This window comes from Condylura cristata, unplaced genomic scaffold (genome assembly GCF_000260355.1).
Source record: "Condylura cristata isolate star-nosed mole 26May11 unplaced genomic scaffold, ConCri1.0 scaffold00002, whole genome shotgun sequence".
NCBI classification, from domain to species: Eukaryota; Metazoa; Chordata; class Mammalia; order Eulipotyphla; family Talpidae; genus Condylura; species Condylura cristata.
In genome coordinates this window covers 20,505,416-20,518,528 of record NW_004567103.1, presented here as the reverse complement: position 1 = coordinate 20,518,528, position 13,113 = coordinate 20,505,416, and the positions used below count along the sequence as shown (strand labels likewise).

General features: G+C 35.0%; 1 protein-coding gene across 3 annotated transcripts in view; it reads left to right on the top strand.

Moving 5' to 3' along the window:
• Window positions 1-13,113, top strand: part of CREB1 (cAMP responsive element binding protein 1) — a 59,616-nt gene that overhangs the window by 27,999 nt on the left and 18,504 nt on the right. For all 3 annotated transcript variants that reach the window (XM_012726576.1, XM_004674347.2, XM_004674346.2), the window contains 4 exons: window positions 1,881-1,981; window positions 7,479-7,621; window positions 10,530-10,712; window positions 12,835-12,985. In XM_012726576.1, the coding sequence (XP_012582030.1) occupies window positions 1,881-1,981; window positions 7,479-7,621; window positions 10,530-10,712; window positions 12,835-12,985 (578 nt within the window). The remainder of the gene's footprint in view (window positions 1-1,880; window positions 1,982-7,478; window positions 7,622-10,529; window positions 10,713-12,834; window positions 12,986-13,113) is intronic.

Genomic DNA, 13,113 nt, shown 5'->3' with positions numbered 1-13,113 from the left:
TTTTTTTTTTTTTTACCTTGTAGGATAATATTCCCAAAGAGAAATGTTACATTTGTTACAGAATATTGAATAGTTCTGAAATTCCTTCCCACTAAAAACTAGTCACTATGTAATAGTAATTCCTTCTGTCTAAATCTTTTAGGTTAGAGGAAGAGGAGCATTTCTTTTCCTACTAAGGACAATAGATTGAGTCTGGGGGAATAAAACCACCAAAGGCCATATTTTTTTTTAAAAAACAAACAAAAAAAAGCTTATTTCATTTCAAAATTGGCCAAGGTGTAGTTGAAACTGTCTTAATGAATTTCAACTGGAGAGAAATGCCTAAGTCACCTTATGTACTTATAAGAGGATTGTTAGGGTGAGGGTTAAGTAAAGATTGCACAGAGAGAGAACAGTAGAGGACGTGAGGTCTTGTGACAGTGAAGGTATTCTGTCACAGTACTGTCTGCTTTGAGTTTGTCCTTGAAATTCTGACCCTCTGCTAAGTAAGACCTTTTCCCAGTTCTGTTCTGCTCTATCTCTATAAGAATGTCTATGTAGACTACTGAGTTGACAAGTTAAAGCAGCTGGTGGGAAATTATTCCTTGTACTTCTTTGACAGTAACTATATTATTGGCTTTGTAAAGGATCAGACTAAATTCGGCCTTGGATTTTTTTGGCTGTTGTTTCTGGGTTTATTAAATGTTGCCTGTAAATTTTTAGATCTTTAAGACTACTTTCTTACACTTAAAGTGTTTAGAAGAAGCACATTACTTAGTTGTTAGATATACTTTGTGAAGCATTTCTAGATTTAGCTAATTTCATTTCTAAAGTGTGTATGTATAGCAAAAGTACTCATTCTCCAGAACCTTAGACTCAGGCCACATCAGAGTACTTTTGGGATTTTCCAAGTATTTCTGAATTTTTTTTTAATGTCATTGTTGTGAATTTTGATACGGAACTGACCTTTATGGATCCTTTTGCTTTTGCCTAAATGTAGTTCTTACACTGACAGCATTGTATGTGCTTAGTTCAGGAAAGAGCAGGAGGGTCCTGCCAATTACACTAGAGAAATTTGGTAGTATAAATTTGGCAGACAGACTTCCTTAGGTGAGTGAGTGTCTAGTCTAAAATAATCTAAAAACACCTGGGTTATTAGTAGCAAGTGTTTAGTAATATCTGGGTGTGTTTTATAAAGCTTCTGGCACATAGTAAGTTCTCAGTAAATGCTAGTTGCTATTTTTATTATCCTGTGTAAAATACTTACTTAACTTAATTACTTTTGAGTCCAAGGATCCTGTCCAGAAATGCATAATTCTTTGCCTTAAATTTTTGCTTAATAAAAAGTATAGAATGACAACTTTGAAATATGTCTGTGTGCAGCAGAGGTCTTCTTCCTAACTGGCTAGAAACAACCATCTGTAACTTGGTAGAGTCTTATTTGTACGATTGTTAATATAGTCACAAGTATTTATACAGTTGTTAATGAAAAGTAATTAGTATAATCCCTATATAGATTTATGAACAACTAGTCATTTACTCTTTCCTTCATGTCAGAAAACTTATTTCAGTTGGTAGTTTTGTTCTGACAACTATAAGAAAATAGCTGAAAGTTGTATTAATGCATTCAGTGTTGATTACATAAAGTTCCAAAAGAAATTAGGCTGGCTTTTGATATCACAAAGTTAGGTTTTCGCCAAAAAAAAAAATTAGGTTCTCTGACTTCAAACTAAAGAGGATAATGGTTTTTTTTTTATGTTTGTCTACCATAACAATATTTTTTTCCTAAAGAAGCATGTATAAAGTATCTATATGTTCTTTTGTATTTTACTTTTTTAATTGATTAAAATTTCATAGGAAGAAAATTTGATTGTCTAGATAAAGATGTTGTTTATTTTCAGATTTCAACTATTGCAGAAAGTGAAGATTCACAGGAGTCCGTGGACAGTGTAACTGATTCCCAAAAACGACGAGAAATTCTTTCAAGGAGGCCTTCCTACAGGTATGGAATTTAATAGCTAAGATAATTTAAAGTCACAGTATTCTGGATTCCTTGAGAGGCTACAAGTGAAGAGATGTCAAAGACATTCAGTACCACATGGATTACTTCTCTCTGCCTTGAATTCTCTCAAATAAGCCTTGAAGCTCATTAAAATAATGAGCTGCTTCTTAAAATAATATAATTAAAATAATAAATACTTCTTAATCCAAACAGTTCTGCGTAAAATGTTTTTTACCTGGCTGTTTTGTTTTGTTTTTTTTTTTTTACAGACTGTACTGGCTGCTGAACTTCTGTTTAAAAGTTTGTAATGCATTTGATAAGGTTGCGGTATTTTCTAGTTCAGCATCAGTTCTCGTTATCTACTTCACAACACATTTTCCAGTTCTTTTTTTATACCATATAACTAAGCAGACATTGTTAACTTTAATAGTTGTTTTATGGTCATGTGGATATTCCCATACTATAGCTGTTTTTTTTTTTTAAGATTTATTTATTTATGCATACAAAACTGGGGTACAGGCCAGAGGTACAGTGGCTGTAAGAAGCTTCACCAGAGACAGAGCGGGGAGCAGAACAGGCAGATCGACAAAGTCCACTGCTGAGGGGAGCAATGGGCAGGCCAGGAGAGGTCTGCGGAGCCATGTGGGTCACCTCCGGGGCAGGTGGGATCAAACTCATGTTGAAGTGGCTTTAGCTTCTTGGTGCTGTGATTTAACCCGCTGCGCCACCAGGGAGGGCCCAGTTTTTGTATTTAGATATACAAGTTGTTCAGTTCATGCCTTGCCTCTAAAATAGGCCAAAAATGTGTTTTTATATGATGAGGAAATTGGTTTCAGTTAAATGTCTCCAGAAAGAACAAGTCTACAAATCTGCATAAACTTTACTTCAGAATTTAATAATTGTGAGATGTAATATTTTGTTGTTAGCCTAAATTATTTCTAAAAGGAGATTAAGCTGGCTTAAATTAGCCTAAATTATTTATTTTGATAATGTTTTCAGAGGCTTGGTTATTATTTACCCCCCTTATATTTGTCAACTAAACAAACCCTTTACACTGTCCTCAAAGTTAAATTAAAATCCTAAATGATAGGGGAAGCAAAAAGGATCTGAATTATGACTGCAGAAAAAGGAGTGAAAGTAAAGGGGGTTGCAATCCCCAGTGATGGCGGCAAAGGGTTGTGGGTAGTAGGTGTGGTATAGTAACATACCTCTGAGGATGTGTGAGCCTATTCCTCTAAATCGCCTGCAGTGTTATAAACCCGTGTCACCACGAATAAATTTCAAAGTAAAATAATAAAAGTCCTAAATGACAATCAGTACACTAATATTGAGGCCTTAAGAACTTTCATGTTCCCAAGTATGTGCTCTTGAGTTTTTGTACTCATAATTTCTTTTTTATTTTTTAAATATAGCTGGCTTGTAGATTTTAATGTTTAAGTATATCCTAAAGCAGATCTAACCAGGTATTAAGAAATAAGCTGCATAGAGGCTTCCGCATTGGTGGAGGGTTAAAGTCTCAGCTATCAAGCTGTCTTGCAAGCCATTGTGGCATGAGTTTGATACCCAGCCAGGGAGCCATCCCACATAAGGCACAGTAGACCTCTCCTGTCTCGCCCACTGCTCCCCTCAGCTGGTTATTTCAGTAGATACACCTGTTCTGCTCCACACTCTGTCTCTGGTGAATTCTCTCTCTCTCTCACACACACACACCCTTCCCCTCCTCCCACCCCCTGCACTTCTGTCCTATATCCCAGTTCCTGTATGCATAAATAAATAAAATGAATTGTTAAAAAAAAAAGAAAGAAAGAAAAAAAGAAAGCTGCTTGCCTTCTCAATATAAATTTTAGGCAAATTTTAGCTATAGACATTAGAAAATATAAACTTTATATTAAAAATATTACTTATTTTAATTGACTTACAACTTATATTCCAGCAAAAGTTATTTAATAGCACCCTAATAATTAAATCAGATTGACTGCCTGAAATCACAAATCTGTAGAGAAAGGGCTACTTGCATGAGAGGCCATAATGGTATCTTCCCTTTTAATCAGACCTCCACAATTGGGTACCATATTTTAGTTTTAATTTTATGGATTCTTGAAACCTAGTCTCTGTGTCTTAATTGTAACAAGATCTTGAACAATGTGCTTATGATATGCTTGTGAGGTTGGGATAATGAGAATTAATTGATAATAATGCAAGGTAAGTTTTATTGGAACAACCTGGCTTTACAGTGATTGGTTTACGCCCAGAGGAAGTCCTTAATGTGCTCTCTACTTGCTCTCATCTGACGACTTGATACTCTCAGTTGCCATTTACCAGAAAAACATAGAAGGCAACCTCACCAAATTTGCAGATAACAGCTTTGAAGGATAAATACCCTAGTGAAGGGAAGAATGCCTTCTATCACAAATAGGATGAAATGTTGATAGCAATCGAATACTTTCTGAACCTGGGTTTAAAATAGGAACAGATTCTAGATTAATAATTTATTCAGAAAAGATAATTATATACTTAATTTTTATTAATGAGATGATTGCTAAAAAAAGGTAACACGCTATAAGGCTACGCATCTAGGCCCTCTCTGGTGGAGCAGCAGGTTAGGATGCAGCACTGCAAGTGAGCCACAGCTGCTTCCTGGAGTTTGATCCCCACCCCAGAGGAGATCCACCTGGTGCAGCAGACCTCTCCTTGACCCACCCGCTGCTCCCCTCAGCAGTGCACTTCATTGATATGCCTGTTCTGCTCCCCACTCTGTCTCTGACTCTCACCACCCCTCTGGCTTGTACCCCTGTTCAGTATGCATAAATAAATAAATCTTTTAAAAAAAAAAAAAAAAACCTAGTGTCTAGATTAAGGAAGGGAATTATTTCCACTACTCAGAACACATGTGGGATATTCTTTAGGAGAAAGTAAAGTCATCTCCAAAGGAAGAGTGACCAATGTGATCTGGAGCAACAAGTTGAGAAACTTGAAAAGAGATGACTAAGAATGGTAACTGGCTTCATGGAAACAAGTAGTGGATTCATTTGCAGGGCTGGAGTAGTGCTTTTAAACTTTTTTTTTAAACCACAATAGGAAATATACTTTGCAATTCTCTGTGCACAGATAAATAATTGTACATATTCACATAAAAATACTTACATAGGTATATATACAGGCACAAAGCATACATGTAGGTATTTGAAGCAGAAGTTATACAAAGCAATACTCACCCTTATGTGTAATGTTTGGCTGTTTTTTATTGTTTTCTTAATGTTAGTTACAACAGTTAGTTTTTTTTTATGGACAATTTATGGGTTATGATCTATTTTGAATAACATCACTGCTCTAGAGACCAATACTGCTGAAAATGCTGTCCACACACCAGCACTGATAAGTTAGCACCTGATAGCAGATGCAAATTCTGGGGCAAGGACCTGGGAATCATTGTTAAAACGTATTCTTCAAGTGCTCCCTTTATGTAAAGTTTGTAAAACAGTCCTCTACAACAGTGCTACTCCAAAGTTTGTGATCTGTTGACAGCTGTCCACAAATCACTAGCCTGATTCCAAAAGTAACCTATCACTTACCATTCTTACAAAAAGAAATTTACTAAACTAGAACAAGCAGTATGGAAAAGAATATGAAATCTTAGAAAAGAGAAATATGATAAGGGGTACTAGAGAAAATAATAACTGAGATGAACTACATACAACTAGATTGTATGATGAGAGATTTGTAACCTGCAAAGGAAGTGAAAAAGTAACTCAGTGGAGAAGTTAGAGGTAAAAATTGTGAAAGATGAAAAGTCACAGAGAATAGTGAGTTGCGCTAATAGCATTTACAGAATTTCCAGAAGGGAAATTGAAAGTATTTAAAGCAACAATAGTAGAATTTTCTCTACAATGCTAGCAAAGGTAATTACATATGTAAATATAAAAGTTGCTATTATTATAGTTTTAGTTTGTAACTCCTTCCCCCCCCAACATGATTTTTGAAAAAATTGTGTGTTACTGAGCAATATATGGGACATATAATTGCAACTAACAACACAGAGGATCAGAATATGGTTTGACTGTTGAAATTATTCATCCAACCTGCTTGTTTGAAATTGAAGTGTCAGAAATTACTTGGTAAGGCTTTCCCCCCATTCTGTGATTTTGTTACTCACTTGAAACATGGTAAAATCTGTATGTATTCTTTATATTCAGGTTCAGAACTTTTCTTCTACTGATTTTTTTTTTAATATTTGAAACATTAGCCTGATTCAAAAGTAAAAATTATACCTAAAAAGGATAGCATGCACTCAGACTCAGAAGTGACCCCTCCTATCCAAGTCATTTTTTTTTTACTTCTTTCCCACCCTAGTAAATAACTAATCTCATTAAATTTTGTCTGGTTTATCCTTTCTCCTTTCTGATCTTTTTCTTGAATAAATTAGTGAATACATGTATATTTTATTATACAAAGGATAACATGCTAGTTCCACTATTCGGATAAACTAGTTTTTTAACCAATTCTTCTATGTGTGCTCATATAGCTTGTTTCTAGTATTTTGCTGTTACAAACAGTGCTACTATGCATATGTATTTTCACATTTTGGGAAGTATATCTTAATGAAAAGAATTGCTGTGTAAATAACATAGTTTTCTTAGGTACTCCAAATTCTTTTAATAAGGATCATTCCAATTTTATACTTCTAGCAGCAGTGTAGAGTATCTTTGCTCACAGCTTCACGAGTAGAATATATTTCTATACTACTTATCTTTTAACCACAGCCCGAGAGTTTTGCTTTTGGCCTTCTTCTGCCCTTCAGTTTGAGTTCTTTTTATTTTGGAGATACTAGCCATTTGTAGAATATCTAACATTTTCTTCTAGCATTGTTAATCATTTTTTTTTTTTAAGATTTATTTATTCATACAGAACTGGGGTACAGGCCAGAGATGCGGAGGGTGAGAGAGTTCACCAGAGACAGAGTGGGGAGCAGAACAGGCAGATCGATGAAGTACACTGCTGAGGGGAGCAGCGGGCGGGTCAGGAGAGGTCTGCCACGCCATGTTATCACCTCCGGCGCAGGCGGGGATCGAACTCATGTGGAAGCGGCTTTAGATTCTCAGTGCTGTGCTTTAACCCGCTGCGCCACCAGGGAGGGCCGCATTGTTAATCATTTTAATTTTATTTTTGGTGTTCTTTGCCATGCAAAAGGAAGTTATTTTTCTGTAATTAATATTTTTAATCTCTTATTTACTTGCACCTGGATTTTCAGTCAATATTTATATTCAGGTTAAAGAGAATTTCCCCTTTGTTTTTCCCTAGTTCTTATGTGGTTCCCTTTTGACATATATCCCTGGTGCATCTCTTGTTTATTCTTATAAATTCTTGGCTTTAAAGTTTTGTTCTAAACCCTAACTGCTTTCTGTCGGGTGGTTTTGTTTTATATTTTAAATCTTTTCATATTGTATTTATCTCTGGAATGTTACTTTTATATTAATTAACTAGTTCTTTATATTTCTAGGAAAATTTTGAATGACTTATCTTCTGACGCACCAGGAGTGCCGAGGATTGAAGAAGAGAAGTCTGAAGAGGAGACTTCAGCACCTGCCATCACCACTGTAACGGTGCCAACCCCCATTTACCAAACAAGCAGTGGCCAGTATAGTGAGTACTGGATATTTCTATCTTGAAAAGCAAGGGTGGAAATGAGTGGCTATGTTTTCCTTTTATAGGAATAATATTTTCAACTCTTTTCTCAGTTTTGATTATATTACATATTCTTTACTGTTCAAAATGCAAAGGTCTAGAGTCAGAAGTATTGTCTTCCTCACGGCATTAATTAGGATCACTAGTGAGCCCTTTAGATGGTCCTTTGATGTGTTTATGCATGGAAAGCTTTGGAGGTTTTTTGATTAACCTCTTGAAACTTTAGATATTAGTTTCAAGATGTGTTGTTAATAGAGAATATGAATTTCTTCAGATAAAGAAAATAGTCACTCTGACTACATTTAAGACTCAAAATGGTCTCATTAACCTGTATTAATAAATTATCTTCCTTCTAAAGGCATCATTTTAAATCTTCATATTTAATTTATCATGATAGTAGGGATAGAATCACTTTGTTGCAGTCTTAACAGCACCATCGGTTGTTACTCCTTTTAATATAAGAGGCAATGTAGTCAATTAGGATGATGGAAGCAGAAGGACTTCTCGAGAGGACAGTTTGCTTTTTGGCTCTCAGAAGGCAAAGGTTTCATTTGAAAAATTATTAAGTTGTAACTTCTGTGATGTCCCAGACACTTGGTTCTCGCTTCTTTATCCTTCACTCAACTCAATTACAAAGTACTTTAGGGGTTTTGCATTTGTTGGATCAAAGGCTGTTGTGTGAATATAGTTTGTCTTCCATTTTCCCAAGCCCTTTTGCTTCCCAAAGTGCTTCACACATTGATTTCATTTTGATTTATTTATTAAATCCACTACTGCCTGTTATATACAGTGTCGCCATCTCTCTGTTAATTAAAAATTTAATTTACACAATTAAACCCCTTTGCTGTATTGTAGTTTTCCAATGCCCTGGAGTCGTTTATATCAGAAATATGTATAAATGTCACAGTCCCAAGTTAAGTTTTCAATTACAGCTCAACCTTCGTTGAGAACTCTTAATTTACATTTCAGCAGCTTTCCAAGCAACAGATATTTTAGCTCTCAGAACCAAACCATTTGACATTAAGTAGAAACCACTTCTTTTCATTGGGGTGACACTGGTTTGCAGCACTGTGTATGTTTTAGGGGTGAGGGCTGACTCCCACCACCAAAGCATCCATCATCCTCCACAGATCATTGAGCTTCTTCCATCCTTTTCTCTGGACCACAGTCTCCCCTTAGCCTCACTTCTGCAGTTAGATTCCAAGAGTTTGGTTTGATTTTGTCTGTTCTTTTGCTTTATTGCTTTATATTACAAATGTGAATGAAACCACCTGTTATTTTTTCCCTTGGAAAGGCATTTTTGAATAAACTACTTCTCCCTTCCTTAAGCTTAGTGCACCTTTTTTTTTTACCTTCTTAATTTTTTTGTTGACAGAAATAAACAGGCATTGAATATATGTATTGCAGGTTTTTTTAGCTTTCTGTCCAGCTAAGTTGAGTTAGTAAAGATGTGTTCTAAGACATTAAATCATGATCTTTACTACCTACTTCAGCATACTCCTTAGGAACAGTGATTTCACCATTACAGTGATAACTTGACTTTAAAAGCATACTCTTTAGAAATGAGACATATCGGAATCTCAGATAAGGAAAAAAAGCTTTGAAAGGTAGGTGTTTAATTTGGCATGTTTCTATCCTCCAGCAATTAAAAATTGCCAGCTTTAAATGGTTAACATTTGGACATTTTTAAAGCTTTATTCATTGTCATTGTCTTCTGTTCCCTCTGTATATACACATATGGTCTTGATAAAATTGATTTAATGTTATCTTTTTGGTTGTCAGAATCAATAATGACCACTTACACAGTCAAGTGGTAGAGATATATAGTACTACTAATAATTTCATCCCTCCTTAGTAGTGGATGTATCTTATAATTCTTTTTTATTTTATTTTTATATAAATATATTTTTATATACATGTTAATCATTTTGTACAAGTGAGATCTATGTTATTTAACTACCATGGACAGGTATATATGCAAATAGTTATGTATATTCTTTCTTTAACTACATTTTGTTTCACTATATAAATACATTTATTTAAACATACCTTCTACCCACAGACACTGATAAACACTTAGGACATTTTTGCTGTTTGAAACAATGCTGCATGAACATTCTTAGGTGTGGAGTAATGTCTCAGTGGAATAACATCTAAGTGGGAACTGTTGAGTTGAAAGTATATACTGCCCAATGAAAATTCCCCAATAGACTCTATGATGATTAAGGTCCATAGGGTATTTCAAGTTACTTTGTTCACTTTGAGTGAACATTTGTCATAGGTTATGCATTGCTAGCTGAGTTACAGAACAGAATGCAATACTGAACTGCTTTATTGTTTATACGTTGAAGTAACTTTATTGAGTGGCTGTTATATGCCTATTTCTGTGTTAGTGCATGAAGATAGGATAGAAAACAAAATCATATTTCCTATCCTCAAGTTTACTTACTAGTGGTACAGCATATATTAGCTAAAACATTATGTACTTAAAACTAATATAAAGGAAGTGTAGAGCTTTGGGAAATATGGTACCTCACTAGAATCAAGTAACTTAACTGCTAAAGGAATGTAAAATTTTCCCCTTTTTTCTTATTGTTAACAGGCATCATTATGAGTTATTATGTAGTTATTAGAATACATTTAAATTAGAAATAGAAACTGAATTAGAAATAGAATTCAATTAGAAAACCTGAATGTGGGTTCCTGAGCAGTGTTACTTAAGTAAACAAAATCCTTCTGTCAGTATTATTTGCTATAATAACTTCTCCTTCATTTTGTCTTGCAAGTTATTCTATGTTAAGTTTAGCATTTCGTTAAAGTCTTATATGCTATTAAACTTGTAACCATAAACTCCATTGGGTTTTAGTTGCTATTACCCAAGGAGGAGCAATACAACTGGCTAACAACGGTACTGATGGCGTACAAGGCCTGCAGACGTTAACCATGACCAATGCAGCCGCCACACAGCCGGGCACTACGATCCTCCAGTATGCACAGACCACTGATGGGCAGCAGATCTTAGTGCCCAGCAACCAGGTTGTTGTTCAAGGTAAGAGAATACTGAATTCACAAGTACAGTATATTTTTTGAAAGATTAAAATTTTATAAACATTCAGGGAAAAAGTAAGTATGATACAGCAAAACACTGTTAAAATGTAGTGCTTTCTCTTCATCATAGATAACATTTTCTGTGAACTTTTTCATTATTCCCATTGGACCAAAATGTCATGGCATAAAAACAACTATTAACATCTAACCTTAGCACCTTTAGCATTTGGGACTAGGAGAAACAAGGAGAGAGAGTGAAATCAGGAGATAGGAAAGCTAGATTCTAGATCCAGCTGCAGAGAATGGCTGTGTAACCTGAGTAATAAATCTCTTTGAGGGGCCCTCCCTGGTGGTGCAGTGGGTTAAAGCACAGCACTAAGAAGCTGGAGCTACTTCTGCATGAATTCGATCCCCATCTGCCCAGGAGTTGACCCACATGGCGCAGCAGACCTTTCCTGGCCTGCCCACTGCTCCCCTCAGCAGTGTACTTTGATGATCTGCCTGTTCTGCTCCCCACTCTGTCTGTAGTGAGTCCTCCCACAGCTCCAGCACCTCTGGCCTGTACCCCAGTTCTGTATGCACAAATAAAAATAAATCTTTAAAAAATAAATAAATAAATAAATCTCTTTGGGGTTCATTTTTTTTATGTGTCAAATGAAAATGGTGCTAAGAATCTTTAGAAGCTCAGAATTCTGTTTTTCTGCTTTTTATTCAATATAAATTTATATGCTCTTTTCTAAGAATTTCAATTTTTATTCCAAATGAAAACACTGCATTCTGAAAAATCTTACACCAGTATTCAAGTCTGCTGGTCTGTGGAGAAGCAGTAGTAGTTAAATGTTTGATGATTCTAGAAATCACTTTTTTAACTTTTTGTCTTCCTATTTGTTTCAGACAGCTTTTTGAATAGGAGTGGGCCCTTTTTCTCTGAATCCATTTGACTGTTATTAGAATATGATGAATGCATATTGAGGCAATAGTAGTCTTTTTCTAAAAATATGTTGATTATAAATAATGTTTTGCCTCTAGAGGTCATGACAGTTGTGTCCCTTCCCGAGGACAGAAATTTTTGAGTAATCATAAAACACCAACTAGGGAGAATCTTAATTTATTTAAAGGACCCTAATGTATACTTACAGAATATATTCTATTACTAAACAAATAATACTTGAAGAAGATAATATTTTGCTTATTAATGGGAGTAAAACACCTTTTCACTTTACATGCAGGTACTCAAAAATTGTAAAGCAGGATGTCAGTGAATTTGAATTCTGAACGTCAGTTTGAAGATGGTAACATATTTAGTATATAAATTATTTCCATTCAAACTACACATTTTTAATTGATAATAAATATAGCAAATATGGATAATTTTATAAAACCTTCAAATTCAGATATTTTTAGTTTCCTTATTCTTAGGAGGGCGTATTATTATTAAACTGTTTTTAGAAGCAATCTGACAAAATAGTGATTGTGTTTCTCTTCACAGGTGATGAATCATTTAGTTAGAAAGACAAAACTTTATTTAGCCATTATAATTTCTATTAAAACATTTGTGTTTGCAAATAATATAATTGGCATCAAGTGGTACACTTTTTCATAGTGTTTTGTTTCAATTAGAAATTTACAATAGTTGACCATAATGCTTTATTTTCTCTTCCATTTTGCTATTTTATGAAAAATCATGGTCGTTTTTATGTCGTGGCAAGAGTCTACTTGAAATTTTTTAATATGAATTTACCAATATCAAAGGAAGACATTGAGGACTGTACTCTATCTAGGAAGATCATCCACGCTGTGCCCTACTTACCGTTTAGACTTAAAGTTGGTAAGCATGTTAAACAACAGAACAGAACTGCATTCCAATAAAAAAATGTAAGACCCAGCAGGCATAGGTTAAGACCTCTTTCACCCAAGTGTCTATAAATGCACTAAATTGGGAATTACTTCTCAATAATGACTAAAAGAGTGCTGATTCTTCTAAAACATGTTAGTGAGAATCATCTTGTCCTTGTTTTCCCTCTTTTAATGGAAAGTGTATGCTTAGATGGATGTTGCTACAGGCAGGTAAACAACTCACAGTGCTCAGTGTCTTACACCATGCGGACTATTTTGATTTTCAGCTGCTTCTGGAGATGTACAAACATACCAGATTCGCACAGCACCCACTAGCACCATTGCCCCTGGAGTTGTTATGGCATCCTCCCCAGCACTTCCTACACAGCCTGCTGAAGAAGCAGCACGAAAGAGAGAAGTTCGCCTAATGAAGAACAGGTACTGCATATGTTGCATCTACTTGGATTGTTACAGGTCAAATACATCTTTAAGATCTGCCAGATGTGTCCTTTACATATGCTGACAAAATGATATTTGTGTTGAAGTTCTTTCTGGTAATATTGATG